Here is a 22601-nt window from a genome sequence, read left to right as displayed (position 1 = left end):
TGATTATCCTTTTCTTTCCTCGATTGGTGTTTGGTGGAAATTATTTTTCTATCGCTACTTCCGCTTCGGAACAGCGGAACCCAACCTTTCCTTTCCTTTTTTCCGTTCTATCTGACGCTTATGATTTGTTAGTTTTGTTAGCGTGGAAAGTGTCCTTAGTGGTGCTTCGCTATCGATCATTCTGTTACGATTCGATTCGTGGTGATTCCACCCGGGGACAGTACGATGATGAAGCCATTATTCATGCGTTGCGAGTGTCCACCCCTTGCTGTAATGGCGAACGAGGGATGAATGCACGTGATGAACTGACCTCGGACCGGTCCGTGACCGTATAATGAATTCGTATTAGAATTACCACATCACCTTACCCTGCTGATTGGCACGCCCGGCACCGTTCGTTGCCTGACGATGGCGTACGGGACATTACATTAACACTCCCGGTAGGGGGAGGGATTCGAGAACAATCAAAAACATATCCACAAATCCACTCAATTGATTGTGTTGAACGGTTTTTCATTTATTGCCAGCGGGACCCTTCTCTCGCGCACAATAGTGCCTAGTCGCGGCGACAGGAGGATGTGGTCAATAGTGGAAAGTTTGCAAAAAAAAGGACATCAGGAGAATTCAACATCCCGGACACAATTAAATCGATCATCTGGTCGCTTGTCGACGGTTGAGCGATGCAAGAGGACAAAACAGATGCGTTAAACCCGAAAGCTGTTAATTGTCCCAAAAATTTTGAAACACGTCCGGTAAAAGCCAAATACACAAAAGCACCCAAGGATTGGACATTATTGCCATGTCCTTGGGACGCTAATGGTGCTACGGCTTGTTTGGAGGGTTTGTGTCATAAATTGTACTACGCTCTGCGCTCGCAGGACACAATTATGTTTGTCGATGGGCTTTGCTACTGTGGCAGGCAGTTTAAATCCTTCCCATTAACAGCCGAACAGCATGGGGAACTTAACGGAAGGTTCCTTGGAAAATGCATCGGTACGGAAAGGACCTGAAAGGAAGTGGAAATTACGGAACGCATCAGAACAACAACCAAAAAAAAAAGGTGATCACGGGTGTGTTTTACGGATCGTTGTACGGCGTTAATCGGTTCCAGCAGATAGATAAACAGATCACAGATCAATTAAAGCGTCATCAGGAAGCGCGATCGGGCGACATTCGGTGGTCAACCATTGGAACCAATAAAAGACGCTGACGTGTGCATCTTTTCCGCGGCAAAGGAGGGAATTCTCGCCGTAATTATTGTTCACTTTTCTTTTTCAAAACACAAAAGGGAAAATGAAAACATACGGATACCCATATCGATCAGACAGCGCAACGGTGGATCTTCAGATTGAGACACTTATCGCCTCATCAAAGAAGGTTACAGCAGCGCGACACAAATGGTCCCCTAAAGAGAGGATGTCTATCTTATAGGCCCCCGATACATCACACCCGTCCTTTTGGGATCCTTTTTCCTTAATAACGGTAGCGGCACACACGCGGGGCCACGTGTGGTGATCATCGTTTGACACTTCATTTCACTCAACGTCAAAGACGACAAACTGAACCGCGCGCGAACTGAAGCCTCAAGCAAAAAAAGCAAGCCATTTTGACGGGAGTCAATCGTGGCAGGCACCCAACAACAACCATAATGGCCTTCGCCTTGTGGTATAAGTGGCCGCTTTTTTGGTTTAGGGCCGAAAAGTGTGAGTTCCGGAGCACCCGGAGGCAATGAAGTGTCGACGTGTCGCTTTATGTTTGCCAGATGTTAGAGAGGAGTGTCAACCCCCTGGTTGCCCTATTGCGCCCGGGTGTGTGTGTGTGTGCGTATCGATCTACCAAGCTGATGGGTGGCATATTGTTTGCGTGCACACGCACTATGTGTGTTTTTTTCTTCCTAACACTCCTTCTCGAGTTATTTCTTCGAGACGCTTTACACTTCGCCCCGGCGGTGTGGCTTTTAAAGACGGGTTTGTGGTACCTCCTGCCGGAAGATTATGAGTTTTTGATCGTTTTGAACCGTGTTGTTGTATGCAGCGTTTTTTTTTTTGCTTGTTCTTTCTATTGAGGTGTGACCAAAGTCGCCGCAGCTTACGTGGTTTAGCAGGCTTAGCAGAGGGAGGGCCCACGGAAACGAGCGTCAGAGCATGGGCCAGAGGTGTTACCATTTTCTATTATTCTTGTCTCAAGGCTAATGAACATTAGTTTCCCGAAAAAAAAACACCAAAAAATTGGAGCGCTTTTTAACCTAAAGGCATTCATTTTGACATCTGGTTTAGGGCAGTTTGGAAATATGTTTTGTTTATCCCATTCGACAGTTACTACTGTTTTCGATTGCATGAAGTGATCATTTTTCAACAAAAAAAGCCAGTTTTCCTTGCTTGTGCCCGAATTTTTAAACCACCTTTCTCGAGTGGGATTCTGATGCCATCAACAACCGGAGCTCTGTAGCTCGTGCCGTACAAATCTCACCACCGAAAGGCGCAACACAAACACAGTTTGTAACGGATTTTTCACTCCCCATAAAAGTGGCCCGCGAACACGAACGCTAAAATCCGGCAATGTTATGTGTGTGTCTCTCTCTCTCTCAAAACAACTGGAGATGGGAACACCCTTTCTGTCCGGCGTGTTTAAATTGGTTGCTGCATCCGAACAAACTGCAGCTAAATGGCTTTGGGTGCAACGGCAACGGGTTGCGGATGAGGAATTTGGGACAAAAATCGACATATCGAGGATCGTAAAATTTTATGACTGCCTGTTTTTTTTTGGTTGTTGTTGAAAAACAACACTCCAACCAGGACCGGCTCTTCTAGAGGGGTTGGAACACTTTCAATCAGTTCATCCGCGTCGTCGCTAGGTCCGGATGGTAGTTTATCAATCTGCACGAGCTCGCAATCCACCACAGTCGGTCAATTTCATATTCGAAAATTTTAATCCTACACCATCGACACGTACAACGTAAGGGTTTTGTGTCTGTGAGTGTCGAGAGTTTATGACTTCTGATGACACGCGGTCGACAAAAACAACAGCTGTTGCCGTTCTGTTGCGCTACGAGAGGCTGCTTCGCTTCTTTGTGCTAGATGCAATTGAAAACGCATCACAAATCAACGTGCCGTGCCGTGCTGTGCGGTGGGATTGGATGCGTGTTGAGCATGGAATGAACACAAATTATCCAACGAGTTCAACAAAACCCATCCCCGTCGTACGCGAAAGGTTAAACCGTTTCGTGAAAATTTATTTCCACGCGCATGGTTAGCGTGCAACTGTTGCTAGGCAACGCTCAGCTGTGTAAGGTTTTTCCGGAACCCCGTGAGCGGATTTATGAATTTATGGTGCCCAACGGTTTGCTTACCGGGTTACGGGGGTACACCAAAACCACACGGGAGCCGATTATGCTTGGCAGCGGGGGGGAAAGGACGAGCTGTACGGTGGTGGTCCACATCGCATGTGTCCGTCGAGTGTGGCTTCCGATCCATCTTCCGGAACAGGTGGGAACACATTTTTGTTACCGCACCGCTTCCAAATTCCCTCTAACCTAATTCCGTTTCTTCTGCAGCAGACGGGTAGGGCTGTACCCTATCCACTCCATTCGAGTGGCAGCAATTCAATAAAAAATGATAAACGGCACCACGAGTAAACCCAGCAATTGGTGTTAGCGTGCTGTTCCTTCGAGACATACCATCCAGACAACCATCCCGTGCATGATCAAAGAAGCAAACAAGCTGTTAAACAGGCTTTATTGATGATTTTGTTACACTATTGCATACCTTTAGGCGTTTTATAAATGCAAAACGGAAAACAAATTATTTGCCCCTAAATGTATGCAATTCAATTTTTAAATAATCAATTTTAACAAGGCTGTCGTTTGTGTGACCTTGCAAAAAACCGAAAAGCACGACCTCATTGTGGTTCTCACAATAAGAAAAACACATACAGGGCGTAAAAGGACACAATCGCAATTACAGGTTGGTAAGGCGATTTCCACGGCAACAGACCGCCGTTGTTGTGTGTCAGTGACGGTTCGGTTGCCGTGAAAAATTGTGGAAAATGTGATCGTTTATATTCTCATCACCGTGTCGCCGAGAAGCCGCCGCACAGAGGTTCGGTGGGCTCGTACTCGTTTTTTTTTGTTCTCACTCCGTCATTTATCATTTTCCATCGTCCATCTACAAACACACATCCCCGCATCCTGAAGATTGTGTGTTCAATCGTCTATTGAATTTTCCGTCAAATAAATACAAAGCAGTGAAATAGAAAAGCGCTACACATGTACAGGTGGGAGAAAAACAAACGTCGGTTAAGGGTAAGGTAAAGTATACAACGACAATCGACCACATCCTTCAAAAAAAAAAACGGGAAAAGCTCTTTCCAATGCTTAGTCATGAAGAAAATTGGAGATTCCTTGGATTTCTTGGTCTCCGCTACGGGGCAGAAGGATAGTTACGCTGGTCTAAAAGCGAACCATTCAACTTTCGATTTCAATTCTCGAGGTACCTCTTTATTTCCACAAGGAGCTTTAATCGCTGCTACAAGTGGCCCCAAAACCACATCAAAAATAGAACAAATCCACACCGGTCCGGTTCGGATCGGTACGCTTCCGCCGGACCACTTAAACCGCTTTTAACTCAGCTAATCACCGCTAAACTTACTTCCACGGGGTGTTTCGAAAAATAATCCTTTTTCCCTCGCTGGCCGCGTGATATCGATTTCGGAAGTTGACAAGCGCTGGGCCGTGCGCTGAGGTGTTCCGGTTCCGGTCACACGACCGAACCACGAGGATGAAAAGTGAACGTCACACACCAACACGAAACGGAAGCTGCTCCGAAAACGGAGGTTAGCGAACCGTTCTATCCTGCCGCTCAAGGTGGGAAAAGTTTTTCGGCAGCATTTCGATTGACATTGAAATATAATCGAGCACATCTCATTGGGCACGCGCGCGCGCCCGTTTGTAGAAATAAAAGCTTGATCAAAATGGGTGCGAGACCTTGTTCACGCCATGTTTCCCGGGCCATGCGTTTTGCCATGGGCTATAAAACAAAACAAAAAAACACACAAATGTTACCGATCGTTCCGGTCAGGTGTGATGTTTTGTGGAAGATTGGCAACGAACAAAAACAAAAAGATCTATTATAAAACTAAATCGGTTTCATTTTTCCTCTTTTTTTTTTGTTTCTTTCGATGCTTTTCACGCATCGACTCCTGCAGCAGCAGTTTGAAGACATTGAACTATGGAACGTTGCAGCCGTTGCTAACTTTCAATCAATGTCAAACAAAATGTACACGGCTAAATGAAACTATCACGATGTACAACACGAAACTTTAGCAGGTTTTATAGTTTATCACTTTACGACGGTACATGCGCATACCCCCGCCGGGGGTTGGTTTTTATGGCGCACAGCGCGCAGAAGACCATACCACCAGCTAGTTCCGCGTAAGGAAACGATCAATCGATCATGGCTAGGGGTGGTTTTTGAGGTGCACCAGGCAAATATTGCAGGCTTTGTCGTCTCAAGGTTATACTTTCAGCGACAGTTACGAATGGACAAACATTTAACGTCTTTAAGGCGTTGCTCTTGTGGTACTTGTTAGCAAAAAAACCGTATAATCGTACAACAAGCCACAGTAAAACCCGACCCGATAAGAGGGAACGGGGACGAGACACACAAACCAATAATGGGACACAGCACGGCCGCAGCTTATACAGCCGATTGACGTTAAATAGTTCAGGCAAGCGCGCACTGAACCGAAACCGACTCCGAAGCAAACACCGTCACACTGAAGGCCGCCAAACACTTGCACCCCTTTCGGCAATTGGTGACTAATTCCGAGTTGGCTCGTGCACCGAGTGATCGCGTGCGCGCACAAGATCTTTGCGAAGAAAGTGGAAGTAAGCTGCTTGTGCTAGTGCCGATCGGGCAGCAATAAACCGTCAATGGTGCATCGGCCACATTCATAAAGCGAATTGCAAGCTGCAACACGATATACACGATTGCATAAAAGCATCTTCTTCAAGCTGCTGTGTCCGTTATTTCCCGGTTCAAGTGGCCGTGGTGTGGCACGTGAGTGAATAAATTAAAGACGTCCCTTTTTAACTCGTGTTTTTGCTCTTGTTGTTCTGCTCCTTCCCGGTGATCCGAAAAATAATTAAAAACGTATAACGTTTCAAGTGGCGGGCAATGGCTTAAAAATAGTAATAATAATAATAGTAATAATGGAGGCAAAGGGTATGGCAGCAGTTACGCACCTGTGTGAAGTACGATGGTAGAACGCAGCGCTGATCGTCCAGGCGCGAGCATTGGACGCGTTCGAGCAGTTCGAACAGATCGTGCGTTGCACCGCGCAACCGATCCGGGCTCGTGGTGGCGCTCTTGCTGCTCGGAGCGTTCGACGCCGCGGACAGACCATTCTGTTTCGCGTTTGCCGCTGCCGTTGTCCACCCGCCCATATGTTGACGCCTGCCGAAATGTGGAGAGAAAGAAGAAAGAAAAAAACGAGGAGTCAATTACAGCGTACAGTTTAATGTGATATTAATTAGGTTTTATCTACGATGGTCACAACTCAAAAATCCAACAACCGTCCGTCCACCGCTACCGAAACGAGTGCGTTGTACTGCTACAAGCTTGAATCCTACAACCCCGCCCGCGTTCAATGTCAACCAGCTGGTCATCCTTCACCGTTTTCCGCTAGGGGTTTTTAACTGGCAATGATTGATCGTGTTATTTTAGTTTTGTTCGCCTCACCACGCAGACGGCAACCGACACACAACCAACCGGCTGACTAATTGCTTCGGGTGCGAGCGGTGATGCAGTTTGCAGAAACTAGTTCCAAGCCGTACCAAGCTGACCCCGCTGCTGGTGGAGAGAGATCATTACATCTACATCAAACCCACCCCCAAAAACAGCGCTCGGTGTATCGGATTAGAACAAATTAATTTAATCGCATCCAAACACACACCCACCGTCGGTTTATTTTTTGTTTGGACCCTGTTGCTGTGTGGTGTCATTATTCGTTGACAGCCTTAAGTGAATCGGTGGCCGAACGACGCACACGATTAATGGCCATTTACCGATGCTGATTAATTGTTACCAACACCAAGCACCACCACTCTGGGTTTGGGTGATTATGTCGACAAGCAAAAAAAAAATACTAGACGTCACTCATGTAACTACCGCTGGACGAGATACGGAGAAATTGGCCGCGTACAGTCATCGAACCAAACATGGGCAACTGCACCCGCGTTGCAAAACGGTGTCCACCACATCGGTAGAGTAGCAAAATGCGCTTTTAATTGGACGATGATGATGTATGGGTGGCGCGCGTTGGCGTTTAGTTTTCATTGTGTGTTTTGGGACCCTCTACGCCCTCTCTTAACTAGCCGCCTGATTGATGGTATTTTGATAAGGACGAACACGGTAGCAAGACGACCAGCATTACGTGTAGGGCATTAATTTTCATAAAAGCCAAAATTAATAAAATGAATAATTTTGAGTTGATAAGTTTTAGCTTCAAAGCTGGCATACGATCAGATATACGATCACGCAATACGGATGGTGTTATTGCAATGTCCATGATACGATTTATTTACATCCCACAAGAGGTGACACCACTTGAAAAGGGAACGGTCAGTAAAATCCGTTAATCCCTCTTAAGCATTCATTATCGAAGGTGTAATAAAGTTCAAAACTCGATGCCTTGATGCCACCCTTCGCTTCGCAAAGCCTCAGAGCAGGACATATAAACGCACCAACGCTGAGCATCATCATTGAGTAAATCCCGTTCAAATGAAGTCCAGTGCAGTGTGCCAGGATTTGACAATATCCTGCAAAACTTCAACCAAAAAAAAAACAACCCCGGAAGAAGAGGCCACTCGAACAGCGCACAACAACAAAATGGGCCTGTTTGTTATTGTTGATGCTGTTGCTGTCAGTTGCTGTGTGAGTGTATGTGTGTGATTTATTCATAATCAACATAAGAGCGATGATGACAAGATGATTTATGCACGCGCATACTACCCCGTCCAGGTTTTGTCTCGGACACCCTTCAGACCGTTCAACCAATCCGTCTGTGACGGGAAGGGAAGCTGCTGAAGGACATTCGTCCGAGAGGCGTCCGGTGGTGTAAGCCGGTTGTAATGCAAGTCGTAAGTGAGCATCCCCCTCTTTTAAAGGTCGAAAGCATCACTCGGGGAGGGAAAAAAACACACAGTGTTGTCCCTTTTTTTAAAAAACTCAAAAACCCTACCGAGCGATGCAAATAGATCATTTTGTGTTTGAAAGCAAACAGATGAGCAATTTTCATAATCACACCGCCGTTGCTGCATCCTTTTATTTCCCTTTTACTCCATATTTAAATCGCCACCGTTGGGCGCCACGAGTTTGGTCAACATATAGCGAATGCGCGACCTACTGCTGCGCGTGGTGGCGTCGACAACAAAAAAAAAGTGAACATCGCTCACGTTTGGAAATACGATATCCGGACTGCGTGTCCTTCAGGTGCACCACCAACACCACTCCTAGGGTAGGAAAAAATCTCCAGCACAGCAAAATGGCTAATGAAATTCAATTCATGCCGAACGAAATCATAACCCTATCGCCCCGTTACACCGCCCGGGACAGGGCCGACAAAAAAAGAAAATACTTTATTTCTGTTTCCTGTCCTGTTCGTCCTGTTCGAAATGGGTGCCTCCGCCACATAGTACACCGAGGTAACTCTGATCACTTTCCGTGAATTTTCCATAACGTTTGTTATGTGTTCTGGAGTGTTCTCGTTGAGTTTTCCGACCGGTCACTCCGGACGCTGAAGTTGCGGCCCATTTGAAACGGGTCGAGCATCCATTCTTCGGACAGGTCGGTCTGGGGTCGGGTTTGATGTTGGTTTATGTTTGGTGAGTGTTCCCCTTTTTTTTCTATACTCCCGCTTTCACTCCAGCCCGGCCAGATATGCCATGATGCACTCTCGAGAGCAAGATCATCTGCATATTTTGAAGTGCACTCGTGGTGTAGACTTGCAGAGAGTATGCAACACTCCCTTCAGCTATCCTTCCGCTGCATCGCTTTCCACCGTGACCGTTCGGTCGGCAAGTGGCAAGTTGAAGTTGCCCGGGCGGAATTTTGCCGGATTCTCTTCGCTCCATTCATTCCGTACGCATACCGCGAACGGACCAAATCGGGGAAAGGAAGAACCGGGACCGGCTGTGTTCGTTGTGCACTGTTGCATAACAACCGGGTCAGTGCTTGGGGATTTAACCGATTTATCAGCCCGTCCGGCTCCGGATCCAATCGCACCGAATGGGAGCCCCGAATGCGAACTCCGAGATGGGCGCTTGGGAATATTCAAATATGTTTCCCATTGCCTGACTGACGCAGCGGTTAGCATCACCCCGATCACTGCTACGACCAACGACCAGCGAGAGAAGCGATGCAACTGACAGCAGCACATTCGGAGCTAAATACGAATGGACAGCCCTATTCAACCACCTTCCTAAACCCCGTATTTTACCCCCTTCGGTGCATTAGTACCGGAAGTGTAGTGCTTGCTCACTTTCTGAATTGTGCAAAATTTATCTTCAACCCTTCAAGGAGGGATTCCTTTTTTATGTTTAGGGTTTTGTTTTGCTTTGCCATTCCATACCCCTGTGCCGGGTGTTGACTGAAGCGGCTGGGCTTTGACATTATCCTCAACTAAATCACAATTTCCGTCTCCTGTGTTTTGCTTTGAAGGTGTATTACGCCCCTGGTGCCATTGGTGGCAAACGAAAACAAAATATTTTCCCCAAATAGAATTGTTTTGCTGAAGTGATTCTTAATAGTTGCGTATTTAAACTTGTAAAATGCGTTGCCGCTTTAATCGCTTTGCGCATGAGTACGCTTTGTGTCGCTTTGCAACTGCAGCTTTTGAAATCGATCCCATTCGCCCATAAAACATAAAATATGTTCACAATTTTAAGCATAAATTAGTCATTTAAAAGGTATAAATTAAGGCGTACTACCCTTCGCGGGGTACTTTTCCATCGCTCTGTGCCTCTCGATGGCACTCTTGACATTACGGGACCCCCGTAAGTTTGTGTTCCTCCTGTCAAACGGGTCCGATCCGAGCACAATCAGCAAACAACCCAATTCGGAATGTTGCATGATGTACGTCATACCGTCGTCGTGCGATGATTTGCATTTGATGTACGTTCGGAATGAACTTTTTAATTTCCACTGATCCAATCTAAACACCATCTCGGTCTGTCGGGGTAGATACGACCCATTACGACCCATAGGGGTACGCGATCGGAGGGGTAATTGTTGTCCCGTTTGCTAACTGTTTTGCATAAATCCAATGCAACCGGGAAGTTTCCGTTCGGGGAATGTAACGCAGTAACCCGTAACGATGGTAACGAATGCAGTGAATGATTTTTCTGATATTTAGGCAGCTTAATGTACCAACACTCGCGTGCGATGGGTATATGCGCTTAAACAAATAAAAAGCAAGCGCCCGTCGATGTCACCGTTCTGGTTGCCGGATCGAACTAGCGGATTCAATAGCGAAAGACAAAAAAGAAAGGTGTCACAGATCGGTTGCTGGATAAACAAACCAAGTAGCATTAAATTAATCAACCGCACTGGGAGGAATAATCTCCAACATGATTTGACTTTTAATTATACTCTTTTTTGACTGCTTTTTTTTCTCTTCACACCTTTATTAAAAACAAAACTTAATTAAGAAGCAAACAGATCACTGTCTTTAACTCAAAATAGCATCAAACATTTTATTTTCACCTTCCCTGTTTTTCATCCTTACTCTGCTGCAAACCGTATTGTGTTCAATTTGTCTAATCCGGCTTACCTACTCGGGCACCAACCACATTTTTTGTTGTTTCGTCTCGTGGCCAGCTTTAGGTCGCTCAGAACTCTAAGCTACCTGGTGGGAGGTGTGATGAAATTTTCCCAATCCGAATCCGAGATAATCTCTTCTATTCTATCTATTCTTTGACCGTCACCACCGGGTGGCGCACGAGTTCATCCGACACCGCGGGCGATTGGATGTTGCGGGATGTGCGCCAGGGTTGTTGTGGCCTATTTTTTTGTTTTGTGTATGTGTATAAACTCACACGCAAGCATTAGGATTTATACCCATCTCCGACACAAGGACTTCGGTGTAATAGGGGGCAACCGCTTTGCGTTCGCCCTCGAACCGCTGAATGAGTTCAGCCGTTACGGTTGGGTGCACTGATTGAAACGTAACGCGCGTTACGACATGATCACGCTGCACGGTTGTTTCGAACGACGCGCACCAAGAGCCGGGGCCGTGGCCTCGAAGATGATGCGAGGTTATGCGGCTGTACGTTGTGGCATCGATTGTTTGCAGTTTGATTTTAATTTAATTATTTTTACGCTACACCAACGGTGTACTTGTTGCACCGGATCTATTAGTAGTAGTGGTCTAGGCGATGCAACGCAAAAAAAAGAAGACTTCCGTTTTTTCCGCTCGTGATGTGTGGATATCCTCAGAAGAATTGCATGAACAGATGAATAAATTTCTTCAATCTAACCTCACATCTCTTCATTCATTTTTAAAAGACAGTTTTAAAGAGTTTAAAAGACAAAATCATAGCTTATTCTGAGCTATTTTCAAGTTGAGCAAAGAGGTGTCGCAGAGAAGACCTAGAATTCTTCGCCCTTTCTGGAGCTTGTTCATTCTAACAAATTCTAGCTCAACTTGAGCAGAGTACAACATCGCAGTTCTCAAAACCCCTGCAAAACTCCACGATCGTTGTTACCATTGAGGAAAAGGAAAAATCCATAATTCAACCCAACTTGTTTGTCGATCGATACGCGCTAAAGGTTACACCGGTACATGAAGCATCTGACCTGGTTAAGCACCTCAACCGTACCAACCGCAATTAGCCACACAAACACAGACAGTAAATCCTCATCAGCGGCAAATTATTTGACCTCTTCGGTGTTGCGATCGGCGGAGAGTGCAATTTGAAATTTAAATAAAAGTATCATAAACCGGGGAGATTTACCATCCCGGGAATTGGCAAGGGCAATATTCCATCATATCAAAGGATAACAATTAAAACCATATGCCAATGCCATAAACATTCCCGGGGGTCATCGGTGCACGGTGCATAAACTCCGCAGGGTGGTTGTAAACTTTTTTGTTCTTGCCACACACGTACACAACGCAAAAGAAAATATTTGCAAGCACGGTTTGTGATTAGCGTCGAACGGTTACGACGGTTGGAAAGGAATGATTATTTATTCGCGAAGGTTTTATGTGTGGTTACCTGGCCCTGATGTCCCTTTTTGTTCCCACTGTTTGGGTTGGCAACTGTGTGTAAACTTTGGCAGTGCGGAAATCAATTTACCATTAACAATCCCAGAGAGGAGATGCGATCAAAGCAGCGGATACAGATCATATAAACAAATCTTGTGCGGTTTGTCTATTTTTCCTGATTTTCCCACCGTTTGAAGACAGACCCGGTTGGATGTTGGAACCACATCATACGCACTAAATACGCAACCCCGTGTCCCTTTCCGTAGCCGTGTGCAAACGAAGATGCATCATTATCGTGCTGTTGCATCTTGCAAGCTCATTCTTCCGAAGCCCATCCCGGCGGGAGGTGTGTGTTTTTTTTTGCATAATAGTTCATAAACCTCACGATAATAACAATAAAATTCGACACAACATATCGATCGTAACACATCGGCTTACGAGAGCGCGGCAACCGTCAAAAGCAAATTGGTGGTTCTCGGTTCTCTCGGGGTTCCCCCGATTAATGATGTACATCTTGCGTCACCAGTTCGTCCGCGGAGAGAGTGAACGGTAAGCGGAAGAGGTAAGAAAAGAACGAGAAAAGGGAGAAATGATCCGAAAATAAAGGAACCAAACTGGAAACCATGCATTCAACCACCGCTTCATGCGAATTCCCGGGCCGGGGCCCAGATGGAACGGAGTGTTCATGCTACTCCATCATTTATCACCTGCAAAACTCAAATCATAATCATTAGCTTCATCATCTACTTCATCATTTGACGGTGGAATCGCAAATCGCATCAGCATAAACGTTGAAGGAACCGATTCAAATAATAAGCCTCTCCTCGGGAATCCTTTTTCTCTTTGGTTGGTGGTCCCGCATGCATGCAAAACAACAATCATATCCTTATTGTTTGCGAGTGTGCTTTCTCTTGAGGTGAGTTTCCCCCTCGATGACGACGACGACGGGGTTTCGATGGCGTTAAGGGATAGAAATGTGGGCCTTGGATGTAGCCAAGTAGCGAAAGCATAATTGTTTCACATTTTGTTATACAAAGCCGGGGTAAGAACGGTGCCATTGTTCCGATCCACGGGAAATGCTTCCTTACTCGCTTTCCTTTACGGGGTCGGTTAGACGAGCGCAAAAGGGTGGTGATCATCGTCCATAATCTTGGGTAACGATTTTCCTGTTAAATCATCACCATTTCGCTCGGCAAATAATAAGCGCATGCATGATTAGTGTGTTGCAGAGCTCGCAAGGAATGCGGTTGGGCAATAAAATATGAAGCTGTTCGGGAGCGTATTACCCATGCTCGTCACATAAAGTTGATAATTTTATGTTCGAAACATTGTTACGAACTTCGAACTGTCCTGCAAGGTGGTCTGGGACAAAGCCTCCTCCCCCCAAAAAAAAAAAAAAACCTGCAAAAATTAAATAATTCACACTCATAAAATAATCGTTGGCATTGCTATGAGCTGTAAGTTTCTTTAATGGGTGGAGCACGCTTTACGACTCTCACCTGTCTGCGTCTGCGTCTGGTTTTGTGTTGGCCAGTTCTAACCCACGGGCTAAACGCGTTGGTTGCAAATTTCTTCCGTCTTCCGGGTTACATAATCACATCAAATCATTCGCCCAAGACCAGAATTCCTATACCCTGGAGGAGTCCAACATTCTTCCGCCATTCCCCGGTAACACACAACAGATACCGTTTCTGGAGCTGCCCAATTACGAGTGTGCCAAAAACTGAGTGTGCCAGCGAGAAGGCTATTCGGACAACGCAAACAAAAAAACGGACCGGCAGGAAGAGGAAAACAAGCAACAGCCGAGCCAAATCATAAATCAAGATCTTTTAATAGCTCTGTAATAACAATGACTACGCGCATATATATCCTGCTCTCAGTCCGTTTTTTCTTCCCCTTTTACAAAACGGACCCAAACCCGTTTCCACCAAATTCCCACTGTGTGTGCAACAATTTCACGGTACGACGCAACCGACCGGGGCACGGGTAAACCTTGCTTAAAGAACGCTCCCAAGATTTAAGACAATTCTCGCGTCCATTCTACACTGCACGCGAAAGATATTTGAATATGGCAACGGCATGCACACACACACACCAAATGGCCCAAAAGAAAGCCGAAAGAAACAACTTTCACTTACCGCTTTGTTTGGAGGTTTTTTTTTATTGTTGGGAAGAAAATTTCCTAAACCCCTATTTCCCCCTGTTTCGACCGCTCTCTGCGCTTTCTTCGCGGCTCTTTTGTGTCACGTTTATCGCGCATTTTTCACGGCCCTTTTAAAATACGTGCCCGAGAGGGTTGGTTGCTTTTCCTTTCTTTGCATCCCTTCTAAATCGGAAACCAGCAATGCGCGCGCGTCTTGTCAACGCAGCGCGGATTTGCATTGTTTAGGGGGGGGAAATTGTTTCGTTCAATAAAAAAAATTACTTCATGAAGGGTTCGGCTTCTCCCGATAAGGGTGATTCTTGAGGAAAACGTTATAGTTCTCCCGTTCGCGACACTAATCGTGGAACAAGTTCTTTACGTTACAGGCACGAAAAAGAAAGGCAAAAAACCCGTCCGCGACGAAAATGGTTTCGTCAATCAACCACTTACCATCGACTGGTCATGGTGGAAGTTCCTGTTGTCCACATCCTGCTCAACTCCCTCCTCTTGCACTTATTTTCCTTCAAGAATTTTCCCTGCCATGCAAACGCGGCAATGGGAAAGTGGTTCCAGTGGCGTTCGGCAAACTGTCCGTTGCTACTTTTCGATGGGAAATTTTGGTTTTTCTTGACCGGATTGCATTTTTTTCTCTCCTCTGCCTCAAGTACCATCAATCGAGGTTGTTTTGCCGGTCCCTTTTGCGTGCCGCGTCAACCGCGTTCGACGGTTTGTCCGATTTTGTTGCGCAACCCCAAAGGGGAAGGTTGTTGCATTTCCGTCTTTAATCTTATGCTGCTGCAGCACAGTAAGATGACCAGCGTTCTGCTACAGGGGACACATATTTCTCAAGCACGCAGATGACGCAGAGATCGGATAAAAAGAGCCCTCGAAACAATATTTTTTGACAGTGAATAAGTGAAACGAGCTACCGAACAAATCGATAAGTCACCACACGCGACATTATAAATGGGAATTTCGTTGATATTTTTTGTTCAAATTTTTTGTGTAGAAAAATCATTTTTCTTTCCGCCGTCCGGTTACTCGCCTTGAGCCAGGCAGCCTCGATCGAAAGTCAAAAGTCAAGTGTCACACTTAAAAAAAAAACAAAATTGCGCAACGGTTCGATACGCGCTTCGTACATCTTTCTGCAACCAGCATAATTTGCGTGAGAAAAGAAACGATCGAAGAGAATGGGAAAAAACAGGGAAATCATCTCAAGATCGTCTCACGCAGGCTAATGTTTATGGGTTTTTTTGTTCAAATGCTATGAATATTTCGCTCTCCTTTCAGGATGCCAAAAAGGACGAACAAACCAACGACCAAACGGGAAGCGAGCTTGACGTTTTGTATGATGTGCTCGAGAGGATTGCGCCAATCGTAAAACATACTGCAAATTTGCTCTGTGTTTTCTTTCGGGGTGGAAGACTTTTTTAAACCACCACTCAGTTTAACTTGCACTTGCAAAAACACTTTGTCAATCTATTTTTATGACTTTTCTTCCCACAGTTTAAATAAGAAGGTATAGGTTTCCGTCGTCCCGAAAGCGTTCGCGTCCGTTCGAAGCATAACAGCAGCAAATTAAAACTTCACATTAAGCTACTTCCGACAAACGATTTACATTTTAACAGTCCCACATTTTTAAATCCCCCCACGAAAAGTGTCTATTATTGGCCGGAAATCAATTTTCCTTTCTCGGGAGCTCTCGGGGGTAACTTCGGGTGTCCTTTTGCTTTCCTGTTTTGGGTCGGTCTTGCTTACACCCCTTTTCTTAAGACGATGGTTCCATTTCTTCAGGTTCGAAATCGACCACTTTTTGCATCGCCCTTTTTTTTTTCTTCCCAGACGTGATGATTCCTTCTGCGTGGGCCAAAGCGAAAACCATTCACAAACGCTAATGTCGATTTGTGAAGAACATTTCTGGTAGCGTAATTGCAGTAGTTTCGTTCATGTCGTGCATGGCAAGGCAACTTCGAAGAGGTGACAAAAAAAGGATGACTATTTGCGCTGTTGGGGACCCCCTGACGAGGGGGGAGGGTTCGGTAAAAAAAAGTCACCGCTTTAAGAAACGGCAAAGACGATTGCGTTTCGTTCACCGCAGGATAACTTTTTGTTGCCGGAAGGGTTTTTTAATCGTCCTCTGGGGTGTGTGAGTTTCGGTGCTACTGCATCCTTTTTTTCCCCCTTACTGTCCCTCCTATCGCAAGACGGAAGAAAGTCTCTCGTGAAGGCGTTACCCCATCGATACTGCACTTCCTTTCCCGGTGGTCGCTTTTCCGTTCACGGTGATGGAAAAATAATGATCGATTTTTTTGTTGCTGTGGTGAGGCTCACTGTTTGCCGTTGCTTCCCTTCAATGTGATGCGTTTCTCATTTTCTTTAATGAGGTTTCAATATTTTTTTGTTTTCGAACGTTTTCAAACTCCTTTGACTGTTTTTTTTTGTCGTCCGGTGTCCTTAAGATATTGCTTCGATTTTTTTTTTTGTATTTATCCATCCAATATCCCCCGGGGAGGTTCCGAGCGCGGGGCAACCGATACCCCGTGCTGATTCCAGTCCGGTTTTCTCACCGGGTGGGAAAATCCAAACACAAAAACGCATAGTTTATCCTATAAAACCCGCGCGAAGGTATCCTTTTTGCCTTTATTCATGAAAATGTGCTTTTGATTACTGTGCGCTCCGCTGGCCGGCCGGTGGCGTGGGAAACGTCGGGGCGCTCTGCGGTTTGAGTTCTAAAAATGGCCAAACCAAAACTCCCCGGTAGCCACGGGTAACCATTCGTTTCGAGCAACAGAAAAAAAATGGCTTCAAAGCAAACAGAAAACTTCCAGCTAGAACCTTTCGCAATACACACTCTGTTCCATTTGCGGAAAGTTTTTCCGGTCTCTGTGGTCATCGTGTTTTGTTTGTCTCCTGTGCTTGCCGTGTCTGTGTGCTGTCCGTTTTCCTCTTCCTGACACCGTGCAGTTGAATAGATTTCCGCCACAACTACGGGGCGTATCGTATCCCGCGCGCACGCCAACTCTGCACATCCCCGGCTGAAAAAGGTTTTACGATACCCGGGGGGGGCCGCGAATGGTGGTGGTGGCACCATTCTTGGTTCTCCATTTGAGCGATTTGAGTGAATGCTGATTAGTTTGCTTCCGGTCAGGGTTCGGGTCGCCTTACACCTTCACAGCGAGATTCGTGGTCGGCGTTGGTTCCGTACCGTTACAAAGCACCATTTTTGGACAATCGCACCCAAACGCTAACCGACCATTTCAAAACGCGTACCGATCGATCGAGGGGGGAGGGAGAAAAAATAAAAGAAAAATAGAATAAATCGCCCAAACAACACACTGCCGTTTGTGCCAATTGTGTTTGCAACAGCGTGCGGCAACTTCAGTGACCGCCTCCTGCTGCTTGGATGGGAACAATGTTCCCTTTATTGGGAAATATTTCATCCCATCCCATCCCATTGCAGAGGACAAGCAGCAATAACCATTATAATTACTGGCAGTGTGGAAGCATGCTCGTTAGAGATTTAATTAAACCATCTATTCATCAGCGTGTGCCACACTGTTAAGCGATGAAAATTTGACATCGCAATGTCTCAATTCTAGTGATAACCGCACCCTGCTCGTGCCATGCGGTTGTGCTCGGTTTCCGAACCGAAATCGAACATTGCGATCGCGTAATTTCCATTTGGAGAAAGGTATCGAATTCGTGTCGTTTTCCCTTAGGGACGAGAAGGTTTGCGAGCTTTCATCAAGGGCCGCGGTGTGCTTCTGCTTCGTATGACTACAAACAATGTAACCGCATGCATCCACATCGTAGCACATTTCCGTCAGACAATACGAGAACACGCGCTGGTTTTGAAAGTTTCTCCGTAGGGGATGGTTCCTTGCGCCGGATGGTTGCACCAAAAACGCCATTGACACTCGATGCCTTGCAGCAGCAAGGCAAAACGTCGAACTTCCGTGTGGAATTGAATTCGTGTTCTGGCGTTGCGTTTTTTGGAGTCAAGTTGCCGTTGGCAAGGCTTAGAGATTAGACAATTCTGTAGTATAGGGAGGAGGCGAGTCAACTTTCGTTTGAGACTTTGATCTCCCTCAATTCTCATCACGAAAGTGGAACGTTACGGCCCAGAGCTATCCTTCGTGGAGCGTAAATGAAATCTGCAGAAGCCAGAAACGCCAGCCCTTGGATGCTCATATTCGAACCTCAAAGTCAGGCACGGTGCTCCGTTAAATGATACGTTTTCATCCCAATGTTCCAAAAAAGGCTCAACTTCTGAGGGGGCTTCTTGTTTGCTTCATGAGGGCTTTCATGATCCGAAAGGGAACGGATTGCATCTAGATTAGCCCACGCGTGGGTTCGAAACCGAACGGGTGGGTGTAGGTTGTAACGATGCCACTTGGCTGAAATTTGATTCCGAACGCGTTTCAATCGTGTCGCCGATGGGACGCCGATCATCAACCGCGACGCCATTAGTGCGCACGCACGCATCGCTCACCACTTCGGCACTCCTCGTTCTAGCTGCCACCAACTCGCAACGGTATTAGGATGACAACCGTTTAGTGACCACCTACAGTCATCCCACGGCAGACAGAGCACAAGCACAAATAGCAGCCTCCCCTCCACGTGATCGCGAAGAATTAGAATTTTTAATTTAGATTCTAGAACGCTTCCACACCGGGCAAGGTCCCCAAAAAGACAAAGGATACCCTTCCATTCTGTTGCGTCTTATTTGCTAATTTTGGGAATAAATAGCACGGGGTACAAGGGGGTACAGGGCAGCTACCGGAGCTTAAGCTCTTTGCGCACGCGCACTTCCAACACTTTCACCGGCGGGAGTCTTCAGTTTTTGGAGGACTTTTGGTTGAAGAATCAGCTACCGACAACCCACGGTCGCAACAAAATTCCCCCACCATTGCAGCGGCGAAGACGAAATGAAGACATCGGACACCGGGATTTCTTCTCGAATGAGCGTCGCTCCGGAATCGGTCGGTGTTCCCGCTCGCTTAGCATACTAATTGGATGGTAATTAGTGTCTCCGCGTGTTTTTCACCGTGGAACGGGGGTGCGGATGGTAAATTGTTTTACCTTAATTAGCCCCGAACAAAAGGTGACGTGGTGTATCAAAACCGTTTGGTGTTTTCTAGGAAAAAAACCGAAACTCCAGCGGCTACAACATTACGCGCCGAAGGAAAGATGGGTGCTACTTGCTAGTGATTAATTCTTCCCCGTCCGGAACACGTCCTCTGTGTGTCCCATTGTTTCGGGAGTCGTTTGGGTTCGGAAGTAGAATTTGCTTCTTTTTTTCTGGCAATTGAATCTCAGAACTGGCGCTACCAACCAGCAGACTCTCGTGGGGTGGTCATCAAGGGGATGAATTCCTCGAAGTGTTTATTTGCATTCTCGCACGCTAAATGGTGAGTGTGGTGCCGCGCTGCCGACAGGGGGTCCCCAGTATCTCAGCGCATCATCAGCGGTCACTTAATCGCGCGCCATAAATCATGATGTATCCCGCGATGCAACCGAATCCAACGCGGTCAGTTGTGGTTGGTTTTCCTTTCCTTTATTTCCTGTCGGAAAGCGGATTTGCTGGGCTTTCTTTGCAGCTTCCCGCGACATTACTGCTTTCTGTTTTTTTGTTCTTTGCTCGGGATGAAATACTTTCAGGCCGCGAATGGTTAAACTGATCATTTACGGCGACCGAAAACGCGAAGGGATTTGCTGGTGAACGGGTGGACAAGAAAAGCAGAGAATGACCATAATCCTCTTCAAGTCTTTATTTTCTTCTACCGACTCATTCATACAACGATCTTTCGTTGTCCGGGTCCGCACGGGACGCACGGCACACAAACAAAGACAGCACACGGTTGCATGCGCCCATTTGTTTCAATTACAACCGAAATTTGTACCTCGTTTGCGTAGCGCAAATTGTCATTTCTTGACCCTCTCTGGGGTCTGTGGTCAGACTGACCCTTTCCTAATCCCATCCGGACCGGGGGTTCATGTTGACCGTGCAACCGCACACAGCCGGCCTCCTGCTTTTCCCACCACAATGCAGTTTTGCTTTGCACGCAACGGCTGCGAAACGTTTGTGCGATCATCGATCCGTGCAGCGCCTGTGTGTATGCAACCCCGCACAGCAAAAGCGCACTTTTTAGATTACATTTTACTGTGGAAAGGAACGAACTAAAGAGAATTTTAATTTACACTAACTAAAAACAAAAAAAATTAAAAAAACAAACGCTAAGCACACTAAAGCATCGAAGCGAATGATACATCTTCACACCAGTACGCGGCTTCAGCCCGTTAAGGCAGCGCCCCCGGCCGGGTTTCGATTGCGGCAGATCGGAACGGATTTGGAACGGAACGAAGCAAACCAACGTAACGCTTCGTTTGTAAATCAACCGGTTATTTGTTTATGATTGTCACGTGTGTAAAGTGATCCAAAGAAACCAACTCCAGCGTTTTCCGTACGTTCGCAACCTCATCTCATTCTTTGTTTTCTGGTTTTTATTTTAAGTCCATCCATTGCATCCGTAATGCGTACCAGGGGTGTGATACTGCTTTACGTTGTAAATGCTTTCCAATTGAGTTCTACCGAAACCTCAGCAACACAAAAAATCGCCCGCAACATGGCCCCGGTGGGGTGTTATAAAACACGAAAAAAGCCATACTTGATCGAAAGGTTCTTTTTCACCGGAATTGTCCACTGCAGTTCGTCGTAACGCTGGTAGCATTTCAATGCAAACCGTCCCGATCGGTGTAACATCGGTAACAGCGAAAAATAAATCCCCACAAAAGGGTAATGCGATATGTTTGCTTTCAATTATTTTCTATTATTTCAATAAACACGTTCCTTTTTTTCTCTTCGTTGTTGTTAAAGGATTTACCTTTCTCTGGCGCCATCGGGGTGTGTGTGTGTGTGTTGCAGTTGTTTTATTTGGCGTTGTTTCTCTTTTACATGTCCCTTTTGTTCCTGGCAATTCCTTTATCCGGTTGTCAATATTTATGCGATTTGTAACAGGAGGCAACCCGAACGGTCGTGAAGGTTTTTGTGGAAAAACTTTCGTCCAACCCTGTTCGGGAAAAAGCTTTTCTCCCAAAATGTATCATTTCACCCCCTGGGGAGGAAGCGTTGGGATGTGCGGTGTGGTTCTTCCCATTTTCACGGTCACAACCATTTAAACGCCACGCCAACGTGCCCTGGGTGTGTGTGCGAAACGAAACCAAAATAAAACAACACTCCGGCGCGCACTGGCGGCGGAAAATCCTCTTTCAAGCTTCGTTGGCAATGGCTTTGGGTTTCCTTCTTTTTGTGTTTCCCCCAAACTGCCGGAACCCCTACGAAAGGGGGAACGAAAATATGCAAATTGAAAGCGATACTCTGTGTGCGACCCTGCCACCAGCGACCAAGCGACCGTAGAGTTTGATCAGCTTGATGAAGTTGTCCGAGGTGCACGGTACCTCCGAAGTGCAGCAAAAGCTGCAGCTGGCCCGTGGCACACGCGCGGCTCACCCTACCACACGGACGCGCACATACAAACGCCCGGTAACGCGTGGTAGGGGGGGTGGAGGGTGGTCCACTGCTTGAGCGGGATACCAATGTTTACGAAAATCGTGTATTTCAAGAGGCTACACCACACAGTAGTTTCCGCCTGCCACTACAGGTTCGGATGATGCACTCGAGAGCGCCATGAATTAAGCGCCAATTATAGTTTAATAAAGAGGTTTGCGCGCAGCCCGTCCGTTTATTCCACACCGGCCCGAATGCACACCGAAACAGGGTCTAACGGGATGGCAAAGCATCCCGAAATCTATTGAAACGAAGCGAGAAAACCTCGAAGTCGAAAATTACAGGGCAAATAAATCAATAGCCCCGAAGTGCATTCTGCACGAACCGGGTCCTCTGCGCCATACTTCTGGAGAGCCAGCGTCACTCACTCACGATTTCATCGAACACACACTCGAATCGCAATTGGTTCGCGATTTCCATTCACTTTGACCAGTTTGGCCTCGTGCGGGACGCAACGTCGGAAAGTGGTGTTGCCCGCTGTTGCGCAAAGTCTCATCTTGCGCATTAAATTTGTGCCCGGATTCGTTGGGGTTTTGTTAACTGCAAAATCGTACCAAAAAAAAAAAACGAAATATCTCGCCGAGGCACGCTCATCTTTCTTTTGGAGCGGAACGGCTTATTTTTTTT

General features: G+C 46.4%; 1 protein-coding gene across 1 annotated transcript in view; it reads right to left on the bottom strand.

Moving 5' to 3' along the window:
• The window catches only part of LOC128300949 (rap1 GTPase-activating protein 1), a 147456-nt gene that overhangs the window by 57321 nt on the left and 67534 nt on the right, over positions 1-22601 (bottom strand). The window contains exon 2 of the mRNA XM_053037211.1: positions 6242-6452. Coding sequence (XP_052893171.1) covers positions 6242-6452 — 211 coding nt within the window. The remainder of the gene's footprint in view (positions 1-6241; positions 6453-22601) is intronic.

Source organism: Anopheles moucheti, chromosome 3 (genome assembly GCF_943734755.1).
Source record: "Anopheles moucheti chromosome 3, idAnoMoucSN_F20_07, whole genome shotgun sequence".
Classification (NCBI taxonomy): Eukaryota; Metazoa; Arthropoda; class Insecta; order Diptera; family Culicidae; genus Anopheles; species Anopheles moucheti.
Note: the sequence above shows the minus strand (reverse complement) of the source record. Positions and strands in the feature narration are given on the sequence as shown.